The sequence below is a fragment of the Borostomias antarcticus genome, assembly GCF_949987555.1.
Source record: "Borostomias antarcticus genome assembly, chromosome: 10".
NCBI classification, from domain to species: Eukaryota; Metazoa; Chordata; class Actinopteri; order Stomiiformes; family Stomiidae; genus Borostomias; species Borostomias antarcticus.
The window spans coordinates 24,561,781-24,575,945 of NC_140243.1; the positions used below are offsets into that span (position 1 = coordinate 24,561,781).

General features: G+C 52.8%; 3 protein-coding genes across 3 annotated transcripts in view; 2 read left to right on the forward strand and 1 right to left on the reverse strand.

Annotated features, from left to right (window-relative positions):
• The window catches only part of arhgap33 (Rho GTPase activating protein 33), a gene marked incomplete at its 3' end in the record, with an annotated part of 42,137 nt that extends 39,683 nt beyond the window's left edge, over positions 1 to 2,454 (forward strand). Inside the window, exon 23 of the mRNA XM_084444664.1 lies at positions 85 to 2,454. Coding sequence (XP_084300790.1) covers positions 85 to 2,454 — 2,370 coding nt within the window. The remainder of the gene's footprint in view (positions 1 to 84) is intronic.
• A 4,587-nt stretch (positions 2,455 to 7,041) lies between these two features.
• upk1a (uroplakin 1a) lies at positions 7,042 to 10,891 on the reverse strand (the record flags this gene model as incomplete). The annotated part of the gene is made up of 7 exons (XM_084444665.1): positions 7,042 to 7,086; positions 7,249 to 7,332; positions 7,527 to 7,703; positions 8,551 to 8,658; positions 9,561 to 9,635; positions 10,364 to 10,564; positions 10,832 to 10,891. 7 exons carry the CDS (start codon positions 10,889 to 10,891, stop codon positions 7,042 to 7,044), a joined length of 750 nt encoding a protein of 249 aa, XP_084300791.1.
• Positions 10,892 to 12,054: 1,163 nt separating this feature from the next.
• Positions 12,055 to 14,165, forward strand: part of ppox (protoporphyrinogen oxidase) — a 12,238-nt gene continuing 10,127 nt past the window's right edge. The window contains 4 exon segments of the mRNA XM_084443773.1: positions 12,055 to 12,133; positions 12,870 to 13,036; positions 13,139 to 13,273; positions 13,453 to 13,568. Coding sequence (XP_084299899.1) covers positions 12,950 to 13,036; positions 13,139 to 13,273; positions 13,453 to 13,568 — 338 coding nt within the window. The 5' untranslated portion in view covers positions 12,055 to 12,133; positions 12,870 to 12,949.

The following is a 14,165-nucleotide window of genomic DNA, read 5'->3' on the forward strand; positions in this document are numbered from 1 at the left end:
TTGGTTACTTTAGTGTGTGTGTGTGTGTGTGTGTATTATCATCAGGTGAATGTATTAACCGTTAGGGACGTGTGTGTGTTCCAGGACACGGGGACCCTGTCGTCCGACACCTCGGTGTCTGACTCGGTGGCGTCCGAGCTGTCTGGGAGCTCGTCAGGAGACAGCCACACCCCCAGCCCCGTGTACACCAACCAGAGCCAGGCGCCCCCCCGACCCAGCCCCACCCAGTCCCAGAGGAAACCCCCCGCCTACTCGCGGCAGTTCTCTGCCCCGCACCTCCAGCAGAAGAGCGCCTCCACGTCCGCTCCTCCCCAGCCCTCCCCCGGCCAGGCCCTGCCCCCGCCCCAGCTCATGCACTCCAAGTCGGAGAGCTCCCCGCTGTCCCAGCTGCGCTCGTTCCAGCCCACCCGGCCCAAAGTGCCGCCCAAGCCCCTGGACCTGGCCGTGCAGAAGGACCAGCCCTCTCAGCGCCCCCCGCTGGCCAAGACGGAGCTGCGGCGCTCTCTGGACTCGGGGAGGGTCCGGCGCATGTTCGGCCAGCAGCCGCAGGGCAACCCCCCCCTGGCGAGGGCCTTCTCCGAGCGCCTCTCTGGGGCGGACATGCTGGCCCGCTACCACGCCGCCAGGCCGGGCACCCAAGGCCCCCAGACCCCCAAGTCCGGCCCCCCACAGCAGGCTCACATCCGGCCCGTGGCCCCCTCCTCCTCAGACGACCAGGGGAAGGGGGAGAACTTCTACTACGAGATCGCCGGGCCGGAACCGCCGCAGGGCCCCCCCAGCTACGCCCGCCACTCCTACCAGAACATGAGGCTGGATCTGGAGGGCAACTTCCGCCCGGCGCCCCACCCTCACCCGGACCCCGGCTCCAGGCCCCTGTCCCGGGGCCCCCAGCAGCCCAAGCCCCCCTACCCCGGAGCGCAGCATTCCCCCCAGCTCTGGTCGTCGGAGGCCACGCGCGCCTGGGCCGCCGCCCACTCCCACGGCCACCACGCCCACTCCTTCTCCCACGGCCACGCCCAGCAGCACCCCCCACAGGAGGGCCCGCGGCCCCGCCCCCAGCGCCAGCCCTCCGCTTCCGTGCGACTGGCCCGCAGCGAGGTGCACCCGCTGCCCTCCTCCTCCATCGTGCCCCTGTCCGTCCACCAGCGGGGCCCTCAGCTCCGCCCCGCCGATGTCACCGCGTCGCAGCTCCACCCCTACTTCGAGAACGGCAGGGTGTGCTACCGCCCCCAGGTCGAGGAGCCGCCCCCGACCGCCCAGGCTGACCGGCGGGCCGTCAGGGACCGCCCCGAGCCGGTCTACGTCAACTACCCCTTCGCCTCCACCCCTCCTCCTCCTCCCCAGCCGCTCACCCCCCGCGCCGACCCCCCCACCGCCGCTTCCGACCCCGGCACCCGAGCCTGGGCGAACACCGACCTGGACAGACACGCTCCCCAGCTCGCGCCCTCCGACCCCGCCGCCTCGGAGCAGCAGCCGGAGCCCCCTGGCCACCGCCTCTCCTCCGAGCAGGGGGGCGCCGCCGGGCCTGGACCCCCCCCTTCCCCGGACAGTCCCGCCGCCCGGGACGACCCGGCGCCGAGTCTGTCCCCGGCGGCGTCCCAGCGCCCGGAGAGCCAGCCCGGCCGGTCCCTCCTCCCCGCCCCCTCGGCCTCCCCCGGGGCCCACTACCGCAGCCGCTCTGACCCCCAGAGCTCCGGCAGCCAGGAGCCTCAGGGGCCCGAGGGCCGGGCAGAGGGGCCCCAGGGCCTGACGGGGAAGGACATCGCCTCCCTGCTGATCGACAAGCTGGCGGAGGAGGAGAGGGCGGAGCCTTCCTCCAACGTCACCTCCTCCTCCGCGTCCTCCTCTTCCTCCCCCCAGCTGGACCACCCCCCCAACCCGTACGCCCAGCACCCCCCGCCCTCCCCCCACACCCAGCCCCCCCCGGCCTACAACGTCTACACCCCCGGCCCCTCGCGCTCCCGCGGCGGCGGGTCTGGAGGGGGGCGGGGCTTCCACAGACAGGACCCCGCGCGGCGCTCCTCCTCGGGGGGCCAGTACCGCCAGGCCTACGACGTCATGCCCTCCGGCGACCAGGTGCTTAAATTCTACAGAACCGCTGAGTTCCCCCCCGGCGAGGCGTCCGCCCCGGGTCAGAACCCCTACCCGCCCCGCCAGCAGCAGTACCCGGAGCCCCCCTACCCCTCGCGCAGCTCCTTCCCGGCCGCCTCCCCCTCCGCTGCCCTGGCCGCCCTGTCCCTGGGGGGCCCCCGGCCGTACCCCCCCCCCCAGTACCACTCCCAGCCCGGGCTTGCGCCGGGACAGTACCCCAACGCCCCGCGCCGGGACCTGACCCCGGACCCCTCCCTCCGGCCCGCGGGACTGCGCAACCAGAGGGGCCTGACCCGGCAAGGAAGCCTGCCTGGACCCAACTGGACCATCCACACGGAGGGCCAGACACGCAGCTACTGCTGAGGACAGCCGTGGGCCTGGGCCCAGACATGCAGCTATAGGCCCAGAGATGCAGCTATAGGCCCAGACATGCAGCTATAGGCCCAGAGATGCAGGTATAGGCCCAGAGATGCAGGTATAGGCCCAGACATGCAGCTATGGGCCCAGAGATGCAGCTATAGGCCCAGACATGCAGCTATGGGCCCAGACATGCAGCTATAGGCCCAGACATGCAGCTATAGGCCCAGAGATGCAGCTATGGGCCCAGACATGCAGCTATAGGCCCAGACATGCAGCTATAGGCCCAGAGATGCAGGTATGGACCCAGAGATGCAGCTATAGGCCCAGAGATGCAGGTATGGGCCCAGAGATGCAGGTATGGACCTTTGGGTTTCAGTAAAACAGGCTTCCCATACAACAATTACAGCACTGCCACCATCACACTGACCACATACTGGCACACTGAGCCAGAGGGGTCAACCTTACTCAAGAGGAAGATGAACGCTAGCGAGCCCTGGGGTGGGAAATGTCTTTCTTGTGGGGTGTTCGTAGTCTAGTTTCCTGCGTGAACGAATGGTTCCCCAGCCTATCACCACCGCACATACCTGAACTACTGGACCAATGAGAGGAGAGGTTTGGATGGAGGCGAAACGAATCAAAGACTAACCGAAGTGACTTAGATAGAGAACATTCCAGAGTGGCCTGAGGTAGAGAGGGGGGTGGGCAGAGGGAGGAGAGGGGGGTGGGCAGAGGGAGGAGAGGGGGGTGGGGAGAGGGAGGAGAGGGGGGTGGGGAGAGGGAGGAGAGGGGTGGGGAGAGGGGGGTGGGGAGAGGGAGGAGAGGGGGGTGGGGAGAGGGAGGAGAGGGGGGTGGGGAGAGGGAGGAGAGGGGGGTGGGGAGAGGCGGAGTGAGGAGAGAATCAGGTGCAAAGTGAGGTTATGCGTGTCTGTGTGGGAGGGATTGTGATTGGTGTAGAGGTTTCGTTTGGTCCCTAAGAGACAGGGAAGTAACTAATTTCATTATTTTATTGAAGAACCCGTCAGAAAGCTGCTCATTGGTTACGAGGGTTCACAACCTTGACTCTGATTGGCTGATGATAATGTGACAGTGTTTCTGTTGTTTCTTATTGGTTTTACATTTGTTTTGTATTTATTTAGTTGTTGCCTTTTTCATTTTGAAGAACGCATATAATATAGAAAATGGGTTTGTTTGAAAGAATAAGTACTGTATTATTTCAATGATTTGTTTGTGTCATTTCCATCCCTGGTGTGTTTTGAATGTGTCTGTATTGTATGATTCCTAAGTGTGTGAGTGTGAGAGTGTGTGTGTGTGTGTGTGTGTGTGTGTATTATGGTAAACTATAAAGCACATCATTCAGATAATGTGTGTGTGTTCGTGTGTGTGTGCGTGTGCGTGCGTGTGTGTGTGTGAGTGTGTGTGTGTGTATTATGGTAAACTATAAAGCACACATCATTCAGATAATGCAAAGTGAAACTAAATACTGCCTTCTGTTAAAGGGAAACTGTTATCTGACAACTAGGTCTAGTTGGCTGTTACCCCCTATATTCCTCTGAATGCTATCTGTCTGTGTCCGTCTGTCTGTCAGACCGACGGGCTGTTTCCTGTCCGTCTGTCTGACCCAGTGTACTGCATGTCTATAGGACTACGACTAGTCGGCACGGCCTGTTCTGTGCTGTAACTTAGGTACAATCTAGCGTTAGACTGAGTTTTTGTACGATGAGTCTGACAGATGCTTTTATCCAAAGCTGCTGTGGTGAAAACTGTTCAACTCACACTGATCCTCCCAACATCTTGTCTCTGTCTCTGTCTCTCAAAGACAACAGACCGCCTCCCTTCCCCCTCCAAAAAAAGGTTACCTCCGTTTTTTGGAGTTGTCCACTCGGCCCCCTATGCAACGTGCTGCGGGCCCGGCCCCAGGACTGCAGACCCCCAGTAAGCGTGTGTTTAACCCCCCCCATGCGTGTAACATTCCATATATCAAACCACTGTGTCTTAATACTGTCTGGTTTACTGAACATACCTGTACTGCACATGATGACTGGACCTGAGGCAGCTGTTCCAGGTCCTCTAGGTACGTAGAACCCTCCTTGGTACTAGTACTGCACACACACACACACACACACACACACACACACACACACACACCACCTCTCACCTTTAGACTTCTCTCCACCGCGGACGACCTGTGTGTGTCGTGGCCGAGGGTCACCGAGCGTTAGAGGAGGAAGGCGGCGGCAGCCTCGATTGTCGTTGGCTCGGAGAGCACAACTGTCCAGGAGAGGGCAGTGTATGGCTGCGTGTGTGTGTGTGCGTCTGTGTGTGTGTGTGTGTGTGTGTGTGTGTGTGTGTGTGTGTGTGTGAGTGCGCGCGCTCTCGTCATCACAGTGTGTGTGTGCCACGGCGTATGCGTCAGCCCGCCGCACCCCAGAGACCACCGGCGCTCCCGAGGGGGGAGAAGTGGGGTTCTGGAACACAGCAGAGTGAACGAGACAGGCCGCCGCCCCTTTAATTCTAAGAGGCTCCTCTCCAGTGAGGGGGGGTTCGGGCTCCAGTGAGGGGGGGGGTTCGGGCTGCAGGTGCCTTTCTGATGAACAGTCATTAGGCTCAGACGCTGGGAGATGGGATGTCTGGGTCTGCAGTCTCAGTCTGGACCAGACAGACTGACCGATCCTCTCCATGCTCTGGTCTGACCGCTCCCTGCCAGGCCAGCTCCACTGTGGGCTGTTGACAGTGACGGTACGAGGCTGACCGACCAGCTTCAGAACGTCGGTCCCCATATCGCGGTCCAGACCCGGTACTTTGAACCGCCGCTAGGTTCCTCCCGAACAGAACGTTTGTTGCACATCGATTTTCATTCCACTCCTAAATGACTCCGGGCTGATACTTTTTTTTGAAGGATAAAATATTTCGGTGTGTGTCGGGCTAATGTGAGTGTGTGTGAGACTGTGTTTACAGAACATGTATGTGTGTGTGTGTGTCCACCTGTCGTGTGTGTGTGTGCAAGCATGCATCCCTCCCTCTCTTGTCTTCATATCTATGCAGTGACCAAGTATGTTGAATTCGAGGATAGTTGGGATCACTTCAAATGGCTATACTACCTATGTGTGTAAAGCGCGTGTGCGTGTGTGTGTGCCTGTGCTTGCGTGTGTGCTTGCGTGTGTGTGTGTGTGCTTGCGTGTGTGTGTGTGTGTGCTTGCGTGTGTACGTGTGCGACCTGAACCTCGAGTCCGACCCGATCCTCTCAGCCTTATAGCACTTGGCAGAAGGCAGTTCATCTTATTTTGTAATATTTTCCAATGTGTGAATAAAAAACCTGAAGGTTGAATCAAAGAGGAAACCAGCTGTCCGTGCGTTTCTTTCCTGGTGATTACAACAGCTGTTTGTTTTGTGCGAGTTGTAGTTAGAGCTGTGACCACGCTCCCATCGTAGGACTGGCCTCTTGTGCCCCAAATCCTCTAACGCTGATCCTTCAGGAAGATCCCAGAGACTCACAGAACGAGGAGGAGGGAGGGAACGAGTCCCAGAGCATAGACCTGTTATACAGGTGTTATTCACAGTTGAGGCTGGTGTTATTATACATATTTATGTAGACTGTTTGTATGTATGTATTCTATATTTTATGCATTCTGTATGTTTATATTCCTTGTTCTCTCTTTTATGTATATTCGCTACTTTGTATTTTCTGTATTCCAACCTATACTGCACTTTCCCTCTTAACTCTGAACGGTTCCCTGGATCAGACAAACGAGGTTATCACACTGTAGCTGCCACGCCCAGACACGCCTCCGATGCCTCCATCAACAGGTGAATCACCAGTCGCGTCATGTTCACTTGGGGTTAGACCCAGGGACAGTTTTAGGGTGTTAGAATAGGGTTTCTTTTTTCTTGCCTTTCTCCTGTCCTATAACGGTGTTGTGCTTTATCGGTCACTCACTGGGAGAAATGTAGCGTCCTTCCTTCAACCCGCTGTTCATCCGCTACCAGGAATAAGGAGCTAACAGAAGCTGATGTGGATAATCAAACATTTATTCATCCTTAAAAAGGCACAATTTACATTCAACAAAGGACCGTTTGGATCCAAAGTAGATTTATGTACCGTTGAAAGTAGTACAGCAGCATCAACTAGAGATATTTGAAATGGAGACACAAATCTGAAATGTATAAACAGCTACTCGTGGATAGATAAGATATAAACAGCTACTGTACATGAATCCCCTCCTTGAAAGATTAAAATGCTATTTTACCTGCATTCAATCAATGATCAGAACAGTTGGTCACCTTGCCAAAGCAATGTGTTACTGAGGTTCTCAAACCTTTCATCGAGTTAGTACAGTAAAAACATATGTAAACTGAAAAAACGGAATATTAAACAGATCTGATTCCTATCACTTTTGCATGAACATCATTATCCCCTTCTTACATTCAATAAAAATAGTGATTTTCTTGCGATATCTTATTGTGGGATATAAAGTGTGTGTATGGTATGTTTGTGTGTTGAAGTAGCCAGCCAGCAGGGATGGAGGTTCGGAGGTATGTTTGTGTGTTGAAGTAGCCAGCCAGCAGGGATGGAGGTTCGGAGGTCGTCTGCTCTCACAGCTTGACGTAGTAGATCATGTCCAGCAGCATCAACCAGAACTGAGACACCAGGAGACAAGGACATGAGGACTGGACTGACGCAGTTAGGAATATCAGCACTGGACTGACATACTGTAATTACTAAGATGTTGTTTGAATAAATGATATGTATATTTGATACACTGTGTGTGTGTCCTCCCGACACGACAGGTGGAGACTCACCACAAACATGAGGACAGCGAAGCCGTACCAGCTGATGGCCCAGGTATACCGGCTGAACACTGACTCTATATGACGGAAACAGCCCTGGAGGAGGGAGAGAGACACTGGGAACACAAAGCTACCGTGGAACGGATGCCATTCGTAGATGTATAGGTCTCCAAGCGGAGAGGGCTGGGGTGAGGGAGAGTGAGTCCGGAGGGGTGACGCTATTCTGGTTTTCTCTCACTGAATTAGAGCTGTTACTGGGTGTCTGTTCTGGGCCCTGCGGGACACCGTACCTGGGTGAACACGGCGCTGACCTGGCCCACCTTGCAGGCCTCCTCATCCAGGAGCTCGTAGTTGCTCCTCCTCCGGCAGCAGTGCAGCGGCCAGGGGTGCGCCGGTCCAAACATTCCCCTGAAGGTGGAGTTGTACTCTATCCAGTCCACCGGGCTGTCGGCTCCACAGCACTCTGCCTGAGGATGGGGTGGGGGTGCGTTCACTAGCAGAACACCGTCTGAATGGCTCGCTATAGTTTCCACTGTGAAACCAGATGTCCCGATCTGTTATGTGCCGATAAGGCTTGTTCTCTTTCGACATCCAAACCCTTCATTCATCCAAACCCTCTAGATGCCCTGATCTGATGAGAAGCAGAATGTTCTGGTAAGATGTGTTACTGATACACCTGAGGCTGGACTGACCTGCTGCTCTACATCCGTATCAGACTACCTACAAACTCAGTTTAATTCTTTAACAACAATCCTTATCAGACTGCCTCTACCTACAAACTCAGTTTTATTCTTTACCAACATTCCTTATCAGGCTCTCTACCTACATAGTCTTATTCTTTACCAACAACACAATTCAGTCTTCCCTGCTGACAACTGATCCCTTCTCCAATTTCCCACAGACAATACTACTGACCCAACCGGTTCAATAACTGCTCACACACAGGTTCAGATCAGATCAGGCTTGAACACAACTCAGGGTGGTACTGCTTCTCCCCCGTGTGTGTGTGTGTGTGTGTGTGTGTGTGTGTGTGTGTGTGTGTGTGCGTGCGCGCGTGTGCGCGTGCGTGCGTGCGTGCGTGCATGTGCACGTGTGTGTGTGGTGATACTTAATCCTAACCCACAGAAACTGCACACAATGCTGGGTCTCTGTGTTAGTAGTGTGTTAGGAATGTGGTGTATTGTGGCTGATGACAATACTATTCACTAGGACACTCCCAAGATGCAGTATAACACACACACTCTCTCACATGCATACTTTACACACACACTTGTGTACACACAATCACACACACACTTGTGTACACACAATCACCTCTCTCATGACTCTGTTCCAGGTCTGGGTGATTTGACTGCCTGCGTCGCCATCGGCAGCATAGTACTTCAACATCTGTTTCTTTACCAGGTTACTGTTGCCAACCAGCTAGAGAAGGATGGGGAGATTACAGTTAGACTCATCTAGACTGGGTATTTCTCTATCTGATTACAGTGAGACTCATCTAGACTGGGTATTTCTCTATCTGATTACAGTTAGACTCATCTAGACTGGGTATTTCTCTATCTGATTACAGTTAGACTCATCTAGACTGGGTATTTCTCTATCTGATTACAGTTAGACTCATCTAGACTGGGTATTTCTCTATCTGATTAGTGAGACTCATCTAGACTGGGTATTTCTCTATATCTGATTAGTGAGACTCATCTAGACTGGGTATTTCTCTATATCTGATTAGTGAGACTCATCTAGACTGGGTATTTCTCTATCTGGTTAGTGAGACTCAGCTAGACTGGGTATTTCTCTATCTGATTACAGTTAGACACAGCTAGACTGGGTATTTCTCTATCTGATTACAGTTAGACTCATCTAGACTGGGTATTTCTCTATATCTGATTTGTTTGCAGCTCAAGGGGGTGATTGCACACCATTATGTCTCATCACATCTTCGTTATGTTACAGTAAATCCTACTACTTCCTGTAAATGACCTTCAAAACAGCCTAAAATATTCTGACTGTCCTCCCAGAAATATCAACCAAGAAGCAGTCCGGTTGCCACCAGTCCAGCCCCACATTCAAGAATATTGTTACGTTCGTTGTACAGGCATAAGGGAGTAAGATGCTTGGATTCTGGCTCCTTAGCCTTGCAGCAACAACAGAATAATCATATGAGATACTAACAGAAACAGTGCAATATAATAGAACAGCACTATATAATACAATAAAAAGTGAAGATTGGTGTGTGTAAAATTCAAATGTGCGTTGTTTGCGTGTGTGTGTGTGCGTGCGCGCGCGTGTGTGCGCACTGTGAGTGTGTGTTTGATACTCACATAGTCTCTATGGGTGGCTGCTGTGATGCAGGAGGCACATTCAAACATGTAGATGATCAGCATCAGGACCAGGTACTGAGACAGACAGACAGAACATGATCAGGACCAGGTACTGTGACAGAGACAGAACATGATCACTCTGGGAGGGTCTGGATTCAGCAGGTATAGAAGCTACGTGTCTCTCCAGCTGGCTGTCTAGGGGTCTGTCTCTCTGTCTGTCTGTCTGCTGCTATGTGTCTGTCTTTCTGTCTGTCTGCTGCTATGTGTCTGTCTTTCTGTCTGTCTGTCTGCTGCTATGTGTCTGTCTTTCTGTCTGTCTGTCTGCTGCTATGTGTCTGTCTTTCTGTCTGTCTGTCTGCTGCTATGTGTCTGTCTTTCTGTCTGTCTGTCTGCTGCTATGTGTCTCTCTGTCTGTCTGTCTGCTGCTGTGTGTCTGTCTCTCTGTCTGTCTGCCTGCTGCTATGTGTCTGTCTGTCTGCTGCTATGTGTCTCTCTGTCTGTCTGTCTGCTGCTGTGTGTCTGTCTTTCTGTCTGTCTGCTGCCATGTGTCTGTCTTTCTGTCTGTCTGTCTGTCTGCTGCTATGTGTCTCTCTGTCTGTCTGTCTGCTGCTGTGTGTCTGTCTTTCTGTCTGTCTATCTGCTGCTATGTGTCTGTCTGTCTGCTGCTATGTCTGTCTCTCTGTCTGTCTGTCTGCTGCTATGTGTCTGTCTCTCTGTCTGTCTGTCTGTCTGCTGCGTGTCTGTCTTTCTGTCTGTCTGTCTGCTGCTATGTGTCTGTCTTTCTGTCCACCCGTCTGTCTCACCGTCAGCATGAGCGCCTTGCTCCTCTTCATGGCAGCGAAGACGCCAAACATGCAGGTGCAGAAGAAAGCGAAGCCGGTGAAGATGGCGATCCAGGCGCCGGCGAAGATGTCGTCGTTCCCTGACCAGCTAGACAGAAGGTACAGCCCGTAGCCGTCCACCGCCACCCAGATCGCTAACGCAAACAAGGCCAGACCCGCTGCCTGGTAGAACAGTTCAGAAATAACAGGTATGTGATACCATACAGTGCTAAATGTGGTCATCACGTGTCGGTTTAAAGTAGTATGACCACGATAGAATAACCATGATAGACGGTTGAGAGCTAAATAAGTGTAAAAAGGACCACAAGCCACAGGAGATGGGCTGAGACGCACGTTTGAGGGTGTTTTTGTTGGCTATTATTGCATGTGAAATAGTGGATAGTGAATAGGCCTACCGTAGGTATCATGTTCAGGAAAGTCTTTACTTACGGCTGCGAACACGTTGCCCAGGATGATAACGACCATGAAGCAGGTGGATCCCTCTCCCATGGTGTCTGTCTGTCTGTCTGTCTGTCTGAGAAGAGCAGAGAAGAGAGTGAATAGTCTATAACTGTTCCACAGTCTAACGGTTCCAGGTCTATCTACAAGTCTGTATGGAGGAGTGGTAGAATACAGCAGCCAGTCAGTCCAGGGAGGGAGTGGTGGCTGTTCCTATCAGTAAAAGGCCATCAAACAGGCAGCCACACAGCTGGCTAGACCTGTTCTACTGACAGCCTGGTTTAGCCCGCGGGCAGTCTGACAACAACAGTGGGATGAGATTTCTTGTTGACTGTAGAAACATCAGACGCAATGAATATGTATGCCAATAGAAATACGTTTTAAATAAAGTATTTCCCATATTATTAAACAAGCTCTGCAGTGAATGGTCAATTGAGAAAGATCTCCAAAGTTTCCCCCATCCTTAAAACTAGGCTACTACAACGACCAATCTGGCACATTCCTGGTTGTTGCGCTTGAAACACCGCTAGGCTCTAGAGCATCTCGTGTGCCTCCCAAATAATATACAGTTTCCCATATTCTCTTACCTAGTGAATGGGAATCCGGATTTTTCGCACCCGTTGCGCTGCGCTCGTCGTGTTGTTCGCCCAAAGAAGCGGCTCATCAATCTAGTGCGGCAGTGTAGGTATTCCCATGACGTCACGTGGGAGGGTATAAACTGATTCTGCACCTTCAATAACATGACAAACAGAAAGAAAGCTTTCTTTATGGTACGGTACGGTGTATATATTGCTTGATTTGGGGTGGGGACGAATAGTGTTTTTTTTAAATACAAATAAATGACATTCTGGTAGAGCACAATAGACCATAAAGGAATAGGACAGAAACATTTGTGATAAAACCCTGCGTATAGACATAGATATATGTATGGAGCTGCACTGCAACCTGTCTTTGCTGTGATATCTGTGGCAATCAGCCTCTGAAGACGTCAGTGCGTTCGCTGTAGCCCAAACCACCACCAGAGGGCGCCATTTCATACCAGTCTTTGGATGGTCCTGCCATGCCTAGTCCAGTTCTTCTGACAGACAGCAGATGGCAGTCATAAAAAAAGACATGCTGGCACTAGAAGGTTTAAAGTCAAAGAAGAAGGTATCAGCGTTTGTGATTGGCTCTCGAAAAAGTTACCCTGGCCACTGTTACTTTATGTCCATGATGTGGGTGGTTATGTATGCATGTGGATGTATGTCACGGAGGTCCATACGAGTCATGGCTCTCTGTTAGTCAACTAAAACGGTAAATGGCTGACATATTTGTGTATTTAGCTAGCTATTCCGATTCGTACACAAAACGGTATTGTTGAGTTGCTCTTGTGCATTTTCCATAACTAGCTATAGCGACTTTAGCTGTCAAGTTCAGCGGTTGTTTTGAATCATACTTGCAAAATGCAAGGGCTCTGAATTAACATCACAGGAGGTGTTTGGACCAGAGCTGCTCTATACCAGGGTGTACTGTGTGAATAATGGTGGTCAATAAAATAACTCAACCCCGAATCCCCCTCATCCAGACACTTGGAGCCGAGTCCCCGCTTTCCCAGTGAATTGGCTTCAGGGAGATCTTTGTCTAGGATCTTGTTAGACCGGGTGCTCCAGAAAGCTTTGGAGGACATTGATAACATTGATAACAGGAAACTGTCACCGTATCATAACGCAACACCTTGACTGAGCTCCAACTCTCTCTCTCTCTCTCTCTCTCTCTCTCTCTCTCTCTCTCTCTCTCTCTCTCTCTCTCTCTCTCTCTCTCTCTCTGCTGCAAGGCTGTTGAAAGCACACGACAGGACAGTAAAGCTGTGGGCTCTAAATATTGCTCCATGTTCAGTGGAAGAACTCTCTGGGGAGAATCATTCAGGCACATATCTTTATTTTTATGTGCCAGGTTCCTCTACAAAGATTAGCCTGAACCTAAATCTAAAACAAAATAGCTCAAAACTAATTTAGCAGAGCCTCAACTGGCAATATATTGTGTCCTCCAGGAGCAGGTAGTTTCCAGAGGGTGGTTCCCCACCCAGCTGCAGTGTGGTGTGCCCCCAGCAGGGGGGGGTGTGACGTCTGAATGCAGAAGACGGTGGCTGTCCTGGGAGGGGGCATCGGGGGCCTGTCTGCCTGCTACTACCTCAGCAAGAGCCCACAGGTCTCCAAGGTAAAACTGCACTTCTGTTATTTCTACTGTGTGTGCCAGCTGACTCCACTGTTACTCTACTGCTCACAGTGTGGGTGTGTGTGTGTGTGTGTGTGTGTGTAGATAGTTCTGGTGGAGGGGAGTGGCCGGGTTGGAGGTTGGCTGAGTTCTACCCGGCGGGAAGATGGCGCGGTGTTTGAACAAGGACCCCGAGGGGTACGCCCTGCCGGAGCTGTGGGCCGGAACACACTCAACATGGTAGGCCTGCTCACGAGTGTGTGTGTGTGTGTGTGTGACAAGAACGGGTTTGTTTGTATGGTACGTATATAAACCTTTTTGAGTGGTGAAAATTGGATTGCGACTTTATCCTGTGTGTGTGTGTGTGTGTGTGTGTGTGTGTGTGTGTGTGTGTGTGTGTGTGTGTGTGTGTGTTTCAGGTGGAGGACTTGGGCCTGGCTAGTGAGCTCCTGCCTGTCACATTTGACCACGTGGCCTCTAAAAACCGCTACTTGTATGTTAAAGGACAGCTGCACAAGATGCCCTCTGGCCTGGGGTAAGGAAGACGGCGTGAGCGCTAGCAGCATTAGCCTCCGCCGGCTAGCTGTCTCTGACTGAATAGAGCCTAGGGCTAGCTGACTCTGACTGAATAGAGCCTAGGGCTCGCTGTCTCTGACTGAATAGAGCCTAGGGCTAGCTGTCTCTGACTGAATAGAGCGTAGGGCTAGCTGACTCTGACTGAATAGAGCGTACGGCTAGCTGTCTCTGACTGAATAGAGCGTAGGGCTAGCTGTCTGACTGAATAGAGCCTAGGGCTAGCTGTCTCTGACTGAATAGAGCCTAGGGCTCGCTGTCTCTGACTGAATAGAGCCTAGGGCTAGCTGTCTCTGACTGAATAGAGCCTAGGGCTAGCTGTCTTTGGCCAGGTAACATGTAGAGAGAACAAGCTATCTCTAGTACTATACCCAAACATGTAAACCGTGACTTGATTCAACCTCCCTCCCTCCCCTCCTCTACCTCCCCCTCCCCCTCTCCCTTCCCTCCTCTACCTCTCCCTCCCCTCCTCTACCTCCCCTCCTCTACCTCCCCCTCTCCCTCCCCCTCCCCCTCTCCCTCTCCCTCCCCTCCTCTACCTCCCCCTCTCCCTCCCCCT